At 41.2% G+C, this 14,028-nt stretch overlaps 1 protein-coding gene across 1 annotated transcript in view; it reads right to left on the reverse strand.

Moving 5' to 3' along the window:
- CFAP61 (cilia and flagella associated protein 61) overlaps positions 1 to 14,028 on the reverse strand; it is a 449,917-nt gene that overhangs the window by 158,912 nt on the left and 276,977 nt on the right. The window contains exon 21 of the mRNA XM_040351184.1: positions 10,096 to 10,270. Within this exon, the coding sequence (XP_040207118.1) occupies positions 10,096 to 10,270 (175 nt within the window). The remainder of the gene's footprint in view (positions 1 to 10,095; positions 10,271 to 14,028) is intronic.

Genomic DNA, 14,028 nt, shown 5'->3' on the forward strand with positions numbered 1-14,028 from the left:
TAACATTAAAGTCTGTCTTGTTCTAGCAGTAAGCCTGGACTAATGTGTGGCTTAATGGGCGATCTCAGGAATATTCCTCCTAGTGGAATATTGGGTGATGTTCTTATGGAAGAAGGGAATCTTTGACGGGGATATCATTCTAATACCGTCACAGTAAGTACCAAGTATACACAATGGGGGAAATGTCTATATCACGTCACCAAGCAAAGTCAGAGCCGATGGAGCACTCAATGTGTCCGTGGACAGCAGGATGGGCTAATACACTCTTAAGCTCTGTACACACGGGCGAGAATCCCGTCGTAAAAAAAACGTTGTTTTTCTCGACGGGATTCTTGTCAAGCTTAACAGGATTCTTAGCTAGCTTTCCTTGCATACACACTGTCAAGCCAAAATCTCGTTGTTCTAAAATGTGGTGACGTACAACACGTACAACGCCAGTATAAAGGGGAAGTTCGACTCCACTGGCGCCACCCTTTGGGCTGCTTTTGCTAATCTCGTGTTACCGCGGGTTAGTAAAAGTTTGGTGAGAGACGGTTCACGCTTTTCAATCTTCGTGCTTTTCAGTCCATTACAGCGTGACGAATGTGCTATCTCCATTATGAACGCTAGTTTTACCAGAAGGTGCGCTGCCGTCTCATACTTGATTCTGACCATGCGCGGGTTTTTAAGACTCAGAAAAGCATACACACAAACGTTTTTCTCGACGTAAACCAGTCAGACGAGAATCACAACAAGAAAATTGAGACACCTGATGAGAAAATAGAGAGCAGGTTCTCTATTTTTCTCAGTTTCATCAGTGTTTACTCAAATATATTAAGCTGGAGTTTTCCAATTGTGGGCCAATGTCAGGTTTATTGCTGTAAAGCCTCGTCTCAGCAAGAAAACTGCTGGCAGAGCTTTTTGCCAAGAAAACCGTTCATGTGTATAGCCCCATACACACTATCAGTTTTCCTGACGGTTTTCTCATCAGGTTTACCAAAACCATGTAGTGCAAGGGCCTGCCTGATTGCATACAAATTGAAACTCTTGAGGTTTGACCTCATATTAGATGGTTTTGGTAAACCTGAAGAGAAAACCGTCAGGAAAACTGATAGTGTGTATGGGGCTTATGGTTTCTTTTTTCTTTTTTAACAGGGAAGTGTGCATGGTTTCTCGTCGAGAAAACTGTCGCGAATCTCGACGAGAAATCATACACACTTCCCTGTTAAAAAAAAAAAAGAAACCATGAACGGTTTTCTTGGCAAAAAGCTCTGCCAGCAGTTTTCTTGCTGAGAAAACCGTGCGTGTGTACAAGGCTTTACAGCAATAAACCTGACATTGGTCCAATAGTTGACCACAATTGGAAAACTCCAGCTTAATATATTTGAGTAAACACTGATGAAACTGTATGAAGAAAGTCTGTGAATAACAGTATTCAAATAAGTAGAAATCTGGCTTGACCCTCGAAATGTGTAATGGACTCTTTGATGTCTTCCCATGCCATGCACACATTGAGTGCGCCATCGGCTATGACTTGGTTGGTGACCTGATATATGCAAATCCAACCATTGTGGTTAGCTGGTACTTACCAATTGCCTTTCTAGGTCTCTTGTAGCAGTCTGAGCTTCTGTAGTTCTTCAGCAGGTGGAAGTCCTAGTTTGCTTGGGAGGTTTTTAGTGGGGGTCGGGTGTTGGGGAGAGAGTGGATTGGGGGGGGGGTTGGACCTTTTTCTGGGTGGGGGGGTCAGTGCATGTGGTGGGGCGGGGCTGGAGTGGTTTCGGGATTGGGTTTTTCGGTTGCCATTTCCTTTATACATTTTTGTATGATTACAATTGTTGCAATAAAATATACTCTGCTTAAAGTTGGTGTCAGATCCCTATTTTCTTTGTTCTGTTTTGGTAAATTTAGCCTTAGGGGACACTCCCCATCATTGGGGTAAGACACCACATTAAGCCATGATTAAGCACTAGCTCAGTGCGAAACGCGTCGGCTGTTCCCCTGTTCCTTTGCTGTGACCGTGTGAAGTGATGTATTTGCTGTTCGTTTGAATAAAAATATAACCTTTTTGATTATTGGCGTGCGGCTATCCATTTCCCTCTTCGTATCTCATGCAAAGACACCACATTACAAGGAGGTGAATATCAGAACCATCTTCTCTTTTTGGGTTCAAGAGAAGCACTCTACCTGACTCTAATTCCGGCAGTAGGCAGGAAGTTGCCTGAAAAAAGTGATACATACAATCGAAAATTCCGACAAGAAAAACGTGGATTTTTTTCAGACGGGATTTTTGACTCAAACTTGTGTTGCATACACACGGTCACACAAATGTTGTCTAAAATTCCAACCATCAAGAACGCAGTGACGTACAACACTACAAGTAAAATTATTCTGAGCACGCGTCTAACTGATTCCGAGAATGCATGTTTTTTTGTGCTTCGGAATTGCATACAGACGATCGGAATTTCCAACAAGAACTTTTCTTGTCGCAAAAATTGAGGACCAGCTCTCAAATTTTTGCTGCTGGAAATTCAGACTGAAAATGTCCGATGGAGCCTACACAGCCGACGGAATTTCCAACCAATAGCTCATATCGAACTTTTCTTGTCGGAATTTCCGATCGTGTGTATGCAGCATTATTATTTGTAGCTAATGCTGCAACCATGCATTGCATACAGTGGCTACATTGTTTAGTAATGGAAATAGTTTGTTTGGACCTGCTTGGCTGAAACAAAGTATTTAAAGTACCGGTACATTGAAATCTGGAATTCTATTTTAAATGGAAAGAAAATAATGGAGCGGATATCTGCTAAATGAATAGAAACAAAAGCATTGGCAGATGAGATTGCAAAGGCATACTTTGCACACCTATTGAGGATTAAATATTTGCCATAATTTATGACATGAAAGAAATATGTAACCAATGTTTTCCAACAACATCAATATATGTATTAACTAATTAAAAATCTTTAACTGACCTGACTATGGCAAACCAACACTGGAAGTGTCAAAAGAGCCTTGAACTAATGCAAAGAACATACATTCAATGCTACTGTCATTCTTGCCTGGAATGCGTGTGCTACTTCACAACAAAGGCAGTTTTCTAAGAAAATAAAGGAGCCGTAATGCCTATAATTATTAATTATGTGGAAAATGCATTGTATGATTCTGCCTTTTACAAAGCTTGATCTGAATGCTATACAGGAGTCCTACACCTCCATCTGAATACTTTGCATTTGCTTAAATGCCCCCCCCCCCAAAAAAAAAAAAAAAAATATGATGCATACAGTACATGCCTGTATACACACTATAAATTCACACTACACTACAAAAAACATCTGAATACCATTTTTCTAATGACATATTTAAATATGCATTATCAAATCAGCTTTTTATTGATACTTTGACTACCCTAAAGTGTACTTCCAGTTTTTTGGAGACTCCACAAATATTCAGGCATGGTCTCTGTTCTTCCACCCTCTAACTTCTAGAACCATCCAGCAAGTCCCAAAAGCCAGGGGAAGGTAGCAGAAACCCAGCCCTTGGAGCTCTGCCAACTACAAACCTGGCTCCTCTGCCTACAAAGAAGCCCAACTAAATGTTCCTACTCTGTAAACTGAGGGTGCTACACACCGTTTTAGTTCTCAATGCTTACCCACCCGTCAAGAATAAATGATTTAGCAAAGACCACAGCAGAGGAGCATGCTCTGCGTTCAGGTATGCAATAACATATGTGGTCATACCTTAACTGTCTACTTGCTTTGGTGGTTGCAAAATAATGGTTAAGAGTATGAAGAAATAATGAAAATGGTAAAGGTCTTGCATTTGATCGATAATGTTCAATAAAAAGAGGTTTATCTGCAGTATTTGAAGAATAAGAAATGTTTGTTTGTGTTACGTCCTCAGAGATGTGGCTAGCCATTGTTAAACAATGCCGTTTCTTATTTTAAATGTTACACAAATACACAGTAAAGTATACAATACTTTAACTAGAGGTTACAGCTTTAAGGGATTTAGTCCATTGACAATGATACAGATCAAAAATATAACAAAAAAATCAAACCTACAAAAATAAACTGTAAAATACAACTGATGTGTTTTCACCACATAAAATGGCAAAGAAGAGATTCAGTAAAACATTTGCAAGTAATAATGTGATATTATAACTTAAAGTGGAGTTCCACCCATTTTTTCATCTTTGGCTGTGCTGCATGCCCTTAGCGCATAGTTTTTACAATGGGCAATATTTCTATTTTTTTTGGCTGGTAAATACCTTTTTTCCCCGTTTTTCTACAGCTTCCTGGTCTTATTAGAGTAGGCGATTAAGCAAGGGTTCCTGGGAGATAGGCATAATGAAATCTCATGTTTTTTGTACCTGTTGTGTGTGGGGAGAGAGAGGAGCTTTCAGAATATTCAACGGCGACGTCAGGGTGGGCGGGACAGAGCGGCTATTGAACACCAGACAATTATTTGTGTATGCGGCTCCGCCCTGACCCCATCCTATTGGCTTACGTTCGATAGCTGCTCTGTCCCGCCCACCCCGACATCGCAGATGAATATTCTGAAAGCTCCTCTGTCTCCCTCCAGCGTGGGCTAGACATTTCTCTCTAAAGTGACAGGTGTGTGACACTGTCTTGTAATCTAACTGTGTGCAGGGAGAGAGAGAGAGGAGCTTTTAGCATTCATTGGCGATGTCAGGGTGGGCAGGACAGAGCAGGCTTGGAACACCAGCCAATTATATGGCGTCTTAAGAAAGGGGGCGGAGCCGCATACACGTAGCGGCCCGCCCTGACCCAATCCTATTGGCTGGCGATAGATAGCTGCTCTGTCCCGCCCACCCCTACACCACCGATGAATATTCTGAAAGCTTCTCTCTCTCCCTGCACATATTGGATTATAAAACAGTGTCGCACAAAAAAGAGCTTCCAGCACCAATATCTTTCTCAATGCTATATTACTTCAGCCAGCAAGAGCTAGACATTGCTGTATAAAGTGACAGGGCAGACTCAGGAAGTCGTTAGTGAACAGAAAAAAAAAACAGCCAGGAATGTCAGAGGTGTAATATTAAGTCATGATTTATAACACCATCAGGATGGTGTCACCCGGTTTCGGACCACACCCCCTAGTGCTGCCGATGCATTCCTTGTCTAATCTGACTTCTCCTTTACTCGCCTGTGTTGTGATTGACAGGCTGCTATAGCATGGGTGCGGGAACATTGCCATAGCAACCTGTCAGGAAGGACGGCCTCCCTGAGCATGTGCGAGATTTGGACAGAAATCCAGGAAATTAACACGAGAGGGCTTCAGATGCCCACAACTAAAATGAAAACTGCCTGCTTCCGAGATCAGTAAGTAAATAACTATTTTTAAAGAAAGTAAAAGCGCAAAAAGTATGACAAGTTAGAAATGTTCATTTACAGGTTTTGACAGTTACAGAGCAGTGTTAAAAAAAAATGTTTGGGGACTGGAACTCCCCTTTAAGTGTGTTTTTGTGTATAATTCAGCACAAGATGAGTTTCCCCCCCTTGTTTTCACCTGCTATGATTCGGGAACTTGGCAATGCATAACCAAAATTTGAAAATATTTTTACATCCAGATAAAACATTTTTTTGTAGATTTGCATATAGTGAATGCCCTGGATAATACTGTTTTTTTAGCCGTACACTGTGTCCAAAGTTAGTAACATCTCTGCAGTTAAGTGCTGATCACTACTGATTTGTAAGTGTGACTTAGGCACTGCACCCAACTACAGAACAACTTTCAAGTATGCAGAGACTTCCCCACTTGTTGGAAAACTGCTCAAGCAGACAATTATTATCTATGGAGCAGAAGAAATGGGAGTGTTCTGACATGTGTTTTGTAACCAACCTATAACTGAATCAAGGATAGAGATGAACTTATCACTTATGCATTTGTACATGGGCCCTGTGATCTTGGAGTTCCTTAAAGATAGGTTCTAACATGCTTTTACATACTCCACTCTTGGTTTGATTAGGGTTTATAATATGCCTTTTCATGGATCTTTCGGCACCCCAGGTCAGGCTTATAAAAACTAAGCCACAGTCTCTGACTGGATGACAGCACTTAAAGTACAAGCCCAGAACAGAGTCCTGCTTTATTAAGGCCACCTAAAACATGCCAGCCCCACCAGCTGGAACCACTGAGACAGAAGTGAGCACTTAAATGACTTGCAGCTTATTGTACTCAAAACATGGTGCCTTTATAGTAGTCTGGTTGCCACCATTTCTCAATATAATTGTTTACTTTAGAGGTGTTATCAGAAGCTGTGGGGTCATTCAATGACAAAACTAGGAATTTTATAATATGTCTATGTATAATCTCTTTGAATACGTTCTAATTAAAAACCTTAAAGAGGAGGTTCGGCCGATTTTTTTTAAAAGCTAGCAGCTACAAATACGGCAGCTGCTGACTTTTAAAAAATGGACACTTACCTGTCCAGCGCGCCCGCGATGTCAGCAGCCGAGGCTGAGCAATCGCTCGGTCCTCGGTGAGGGAATCAGGCAGTGAAGCCTTGTGGCTTCACTGCCTGATTCCCTACTGCGCATGCGAGAGGATCGAGGCGCGCCTTCACTGGTCCCCACTCTCTCCTGGGAACAGTGCTTCCCAGAAGACAGCTGGGGGGGGTGACATCACTGGCTGGATTCCTCGCGGGGATGCGAACCTGGAAAGGGTGCAAATACCTCAGACAGGTATCTGCACCCCCCTCCCCCCTGAAAGGTGCCAAATGTGACACTGGAGGGGGGGAGGGATCCAAAAAGCGGAGGTTCACTTTTTGTGTGAACCTCCGCTTTAACGATTTTATATGGTCTACCTGTGTGCCTTTAAAGTCCACTTCCCTAGTTTCTAGTTTTCCATACAGCCTTTATAGTAGTTTTAAGGAAAATCTGTCAATTGATATACTTTGAGGACAAAATAAATAATATAATGTTACACTGTGAATTTCTGTACAAAGCATACATACTGAACTTTGGAATATGCGAAAAAATATTAAAATTACATACAAATCATGCAGTTTGATATTTCTGAGCAGTACTGTCTAATTTTAAAAGTATTGATGTCTTAGTAGAGTGTACACCCCAGTATCTTTTACAGGCAGATTTACAATTTGAATTCATTAATTAGTACTCCATATTCCACAAAGCTATACAGAGAACACTAACCCATTTACACCAGTCTTTGCTCCACAGGAGCTTACACTCTGAGGCCCCGTACACACGACAGAGGAACTCGACGTGCTTGGCACGTCGAGTTCCTCGTCGAGTTTTGGGATGAAGCCGCCGAGGAGCTCGGCGGGCCGGCTTCTCCCATAGAAGAACGAGGACAACGAGAAAATAGAGAACATGTTCTCTATTTTCTCGTCGAGTTCCTCGGCGGCTCCATCGAGCCAAAAGTGTACACACGACAGAGATTCTCGGCAGAATCCGGGTTTTGACCGAGTTTCTCGGCGAATTCTGCCGAGAAACTCTGTCGTGTGTACGAGGCCTCACACTTCCACTCCTATACATACAAATTGATTCCATACAAGAGGAAAAGAGATGGACAGCCGCACTCTAAAAAAAACCTTTAGCTTGTCTTTAATATAAAAAGGATGAAAAAATGCACTACAAAAAACAGAAAATGGGAATAGCAGTAGATCAGTGCTTATTAATGGCTATCATGCAAATAAAACACACTTCAAATATATGTGATTTCTACCAGAGACACATGACTAACACTAACCATCTCTGCTATTCTCATTTTCTGCTGGTTTTTGTAATGCATTTTTTCATCCTTTTTATATTAAAGACAACCCAAAGGTTTTTTTTGGAGTGCGGCTGTCCATCTCTTATCCTCTACAATTTGCCTTGTGCATTGTCGGCACCCTTGATCTTCTGAATGGTCACTGAATGTTCATCATACCCACCTGGAGCGGTAACTCCCTTTCTCTCCTATACATACAAAGTTCTAACTAGATTCTATGACTTGTTTATTATGATATTGATTTTATATATATATATATATATATATATATATATATATATATATATATATATATATATATATATATATATATATATATATATATATATATATATAGATATATATATATATATATATATATATATATATATATATATATAAATATATATATATATATATATATATATATATATATATATATATATATATATATATATATATATATATATCATAATAAACAAGCTAGGTAAGAAGAACAACAGGTTAAATAAGAAAGTCATTAAGGGCTCATGAATACGACCAGTTTGGCATTTTTGGGCACAATGGAGGTACAGCTTCAATGTACAGCCCGCTGTCAAAAGCCTATAAACATCAATGACAGGCTGAAATATTCAGCAACTATACACACCTGAACACTGTTCCTAACAGTGCGTGTGTTTAGGACCCTATGGGCTAGATTCACATACCTGCGCTTGTTCTTACGGCGGCGCAGCGTATCGTATTTACGATACACCGCCGTAACTTACAGGAGCAAGTGCAGTATTCACAAAGCACTTGCTCCGTAAGTTGCGGCGGCGTAGCGTAAATGGGGCCGGCGTAAGCGCGCGTAATTCAAATGTGGAAGGGGGGCATGTTTTATGTAAATCTATGATGACCTGACGTGATTGACGTTTTGTACGGATGACGAATGCGCCGTCCGTGTACATATCCCAGTTTGCATTGCTCCCAAGTACGCCGCAATGACGTATTGGTTTCGACGTGAACGTAAATTACGTCCAGTCCTATTCGCGAACGACTTACGCAAACTACGTAAAAAAATTAAATTTCGAAGCGGGAACGACGTCCATACTTAACATTGGCTGCGCCTCCTAATAGCAGGAACAACCTTACGCCGAAAAAAAACTAACGTAAATGACATAAATAAATTGCGCCGGCCGTACGTACGTTTGTGAATCGGCGTATCTAAGTAATTTGCATATTCTACGCCGAAAACAACGGAAGCGTCCCTAGCGGCCAACATAATACTGCACACAATTATACGCCGCCGCATTCAAGTTACGTCGGCGGAGGAAGCCTATTTTTTGAGCGTATCTGCCTTTGAGAATCGGCGTAACGATACGCCGGCGCAGATTTGAAATTACGGCAGATACTCTGCCGTAATAGCTACCTGAATCTAGTCCTGTGTGTTTAGGGACGTATGCCCCAAATCCAGAATTCCAACCCCTTATCATTTTTATCTAAAACTTAAATATGCCTCCAGATATACTCTGAAGGGACATAATTATAAAGCAGTGAATGCGACTTTAATGAAACATTCACTACTAGTGGTGAACCAATTACTGTCATTTAAAGCATATGTACCTGAATGTTTCACCTGCAGTGACTGTTGACTACTTCATAAATATGCCCCTAAGCATACAAGCAATAGAACTTTACAGTCTGCACTTTTAAAAGCAAATCAGCAATGGCAGTTCCCATAGTTCTATCCTCCTCATTTCCCTTTAAATAGAAGTTATTTAAAAATTCAGTTGCCCTAAAAGGAAGCGAATCATAAGGAAGCAGGTGATTGCGCAAGACAGAGTAGCTTCAAGGGCAATTTAGATAAACAATGAATCCTAAATGACTCACATTTACTATTTGTCCCTTTATTAGTGTAAATGACTCCCAGCCAAAAAAGACATTATAAAAATGATTTTAAATACTTTGGAAATTATTTTTAAATTACGTATCCTTTCGCTCCGCACAGCTTTTTAGAGTTCATAATGATACATATTTTTTCACATAATTGCAAAGCGTACTTGTTAATTAAATTATTCTTTAATTAGTTAGCTAATGATTTTAGCCATACATTGCTTTCAGAACTTTCAATTCTTGTTTTATAGTAATTATATATAATTAAACTACATCTGGGCTTTTTTTTTTCTCTTGTACATATGCTGATTATTATTATCCCCTCCTTAAAAAAAAAAAAAAATCAACATGCTTTCAATGAAGTAAGAAAACAAGACATGGCAAATACAACATTTTGCAGTGGTTAATTAGACACTAATTATATGCTGAGGAAGAGGGGAAGAATGGTATTCATCGGAAATGCAGAGTTTTGCAAACAAAAATGAGATACTGGAGTGTTTTTCTTACCATCTTGCTTGAGTACATTGTCTTTCAACCAATTTATTGCCTTAAAACAGTCCTCCTCATCTTGCAGAGTAAAAAGGTTTGATGGAATTTTGCCTGTGTACCGCTGTTTGGAGCAATCAGGCACTTCATGGTTTGTCAATAGCTTGTTTAAATCTGCTCCACTGGGACAAGGTATCTATAAAAGAGGACAGTACAAAATTCTGAGTTGTAATACATTTTTTCCTCAATACAATTTATATACAGTAAAAATAATTTGACTTCAGTAGAAAGGTCCCCAGTTGCCAACCTGCCAGCTAGCTGTATGTATAGTGTATGTTGTGAAAAAAATATGCTCACACTATCAAATAAGGCAGCCCCATAAGGATCAAATGCTTGCTTAGTCTAGGGGGAATTTAATACAGGGAATAACTTAGCTTTTTCCTTGGTCCTGAAGGCTTCGTCCTCACTGGTCCCAGTACTGAAAACTGATTCAACAAAACCACTATGCATCTCGAGTCATGTGGCCACGTCCTTACTGACATCATCACATACAATGCAGATCTAGGATCCATCACTGTTTCTGCATTGTACATGATGTTGAGGACCTGCCCATATTCTGGGACTGGAGCGAAGAAGAACATCGTCTGCCTGAGTACCAGATCGATCAAGAAATAACATACGTATTCCTCCTTATTACATTCCTCTACATAAAATGGGATTTAGATCGTTAATATAAAAGGGTATGGTGGAGAGAGCTACATGTAATTTTTTGTGAGCTAACTGGAGTTCAACTTTTAGGCCCTGTACACATGATCGGACAAAACCGATGAAAACGGACTGAAGTTCAGTTTCATCGGTCCAAACCGACCATGTGTGGGCCCCATCGGTCCGTTATCCTTCGGTCGAAAAATTTAGAACTTGCTTTAAAATTGAACCGATGGACGCCTAACCGATCGGTCAAAACCGACGGTTAGTATGCAAAAGCATCGGTTCAAAACCCGCGCATGCTCAGAATCAAGTCGACGCATGCTTGGAAGCATTGAACTTAATTTTTCTCAGCACGTCATTGTGTTTTACGTCACGGCGTTGGACTCGATCGGTTTTTAAACTGATGGTGTGTAGGCACATCAGACCATCAGTCAGCTTCATCGGTTAACCGATGAGAACGGTCCTTCGGACCGTTCTCATCGGATGGACCGACCGTGTGTACAGGGCCTTAGAGAAATGTACAAAAAGTAAGGTTTATGTGGTACAGTTACCAACAGTGTGAGATAAAGCACTTAAAATGGAAGCAATTGTCAGACCTTAAGTGCCTCTTAGTTTGAACTTTCTGTGTTTCTGTGCTGACTTTATGTTTGCTTTTTCAAAGCTTCATCAGACTCAAAAAGTTTACCAAGGTCCAATGTTCCTGAAATCTGGAGGTAGTGTGTTTTTGTTTCAAATGATTGAACATAATTACAATATGTATTCCCTATCGCCCTGGTTCACACTGGGCTGCGGGAGTGAAGCCGTGCGAGTTCAGGCTTCACTCCCGCTGGCAGTCCCGATTTCGGCCGCGATTTAAGAGACATCTGTGCAGGTTTCTGCACAGATGTCAATGTAAATCGCGGCCCAAAATCGCAAAAAGTAGTACAGGAACTACTTTTTGAAATCGGTGCAGCGCCGCAGGTGCCATTGCCGACAATTGCCGCAGATTAGAGATGCGATTTCACATGTGAAATCGCATCTCAAATCGAAGCAAATCGTACCCAGTGTGAACCTGGGCATCCTCTGATTCACTACACACATTTCATTCCAATTTTTTTTCTAAAGGACTGAAACCAAACGTTGGAAGCAAAAATTTAAATGGTGAAAAAAATAGCACCATGAACCTAACTTCTTCCCAACACCCCTACTTATAGCGGTTCTCCAGGAAAAAAAACATTAAAAGTAAGCAGCTACAAATCCTGTAGTTGCTGCCTTTAATAACAGGAGACTTGACTGTCCAAGGATCCAGCACCATCCTCACCCAAGCTAGTTCTTAACTAGCATTCAATGTTCTCGGCACCAGAAATTGTGGTATCCCAGCCGGCTGCCCGCTGCTCATGAGCGAGCTGCGCTGCACTTTGTTAATGGTCCCGTAGTCTTCTGGCACTCGTGATATGTCACATAAGACTGCAGGGAGTGATGGAGGGGGAGAGGAAAACTTTCACCTAGGTGATTCGAGTCAAAACTAGGTATCCGCACTCCACCCTGAAAAAATTACCTGCCAAATGTTGCAGAAGAGGGGGAAGGAGGACTTAAAGCAGAACTTCCCTTTTGGGTGAAGCTCTGCTTTAAAGTGGTTCTAAAGATTTTTTTTAACTTAGCTGGTACCATCTGGAGCAGGGGTGCCCAACCAGTGGCCTGGGGGCCACATGTGGCCAGTGAAGCCTTCTGATGTGGCCCACGACCTCCTGCTCTGGGATGGTGGTTTGGTAAGCCCAGATCGCAGGTTGTGAATGAAGCCGGCAGTAGAGAAAGCAAGCAGCTGCAGAGCCACATAAGCTGATGCTTCCTGTATAGTGCCAGGTCCTGTCACAATCGTTAACAAATGCACTTTGCCTGGGCCAGCAACAGCCAGGGAAAACTGAATGGAAGCTTGTTATTAAAGGTACATGTATTACTTATATTACAGTGTATATATGGACATATCTGTTTCGCAGTGGTTACTGGGCTGCTTTCAAACTAACCTGCAGGTGCAGCGCAGTGCACCTGAAGGTTACCTGCACTAAGCCATAGACTTCTGTTACCTGTGGGTTTGGTGCGCTTTCAGAAATTGCACAACATGCAGGATATAATAGAAGTCTATGGCAAAGTGCAGCTAACCTGCAGAAGAGCCACAGGTGCATGTGGTGCATCAGTGTGAAAGCAGCCTTAGGACCCAGTCAGACCCTCCATTCACCTCTATGTCTATTTACCCCCACTTACCTCCAATCCGATCCGCTAGAAAAAAAAAACAGAAGGGGATCCGTCCCATTCCGTCTGGGCGGATTGAATTGGAGGGCCCAAAGAGTAGTGTGGGCTGTGTCCGTGTCTATTCAGCATATGCAGCGTGGACACAGACCTGTCATCCGCCCATTCCACTCATTTTGGCCCACGACCGGTTACCAAGTCGCTTCAATGGCCCTCGCTCTTCAAAAGGTTGGGCACCCCTGATCTGGAGCATGCTGAACAGATACAATCTCTGGATACATTTTACTTACTGTTGGGCCTACAGAATAGGACATGAAGGAAAATCTCCCCAATTAGATAGAAATAGTTAAAAATTGTTTGGCTTTAGATATGCTTTAAATTTGGAAATTGGTACACAACACTGTGACTGTTGTGGAACATATATAAATCAGTTTGAAAACAGTAAAGTACAACAGGATTAATTATTATTGCAAAAAAAAAAGCAAAATCAGGGGCCAAAGTGCCAACACAGCTAATTCACATTATGTAGACATACTTTATAATCAAATGTAAAAAGAAAAATATAATTAGGAAAACAAAATATAAATAAAATGAAATAAAGTGTGAATGATCATAGCTGTGATCAACAGAAAGACAACTGTTTATTTCCTTACGCAATCATGTTTCCTCTACAGATATTTAAAACTTACCAAACAATATATAAACAATGAATAAACTATGAGCCTCCCAATCCTGCCAAACAATTTATTAAAAGACCACAGTGATTGGGGTCATTTACCGTAAGGCCCCGTACACACGATAGAATCCATCCGCAGATAAATCCCAGCAAATGGGTTTCTGCGGATAGATCCTATGGTGTGTACACGCCAGCGGATCTGTTTCCGCGGAGAAATCTCCTCTGGGATGGATTCCAGCAGATCGGATATTTGCTGTGATGCACAACAAATCCATCTGCTGGAATCCATTCCAACGGATGGATCCGCTCGTCTGTACAGACTTACCGGATCCATTCGTCCAAAG

This window comes from Rana temporaria, chromosome 4, assembly GCF_905171775.1.
Source record: "Rana temporaria chromosome 4, aRanTem1.1, whole genome shotgun sequence".
Lineage (NCBI taxonomy): Eukaryota > Metazoa > Chordata > Amphibia > Anura > Ranidae > Rana > Rana temporaria.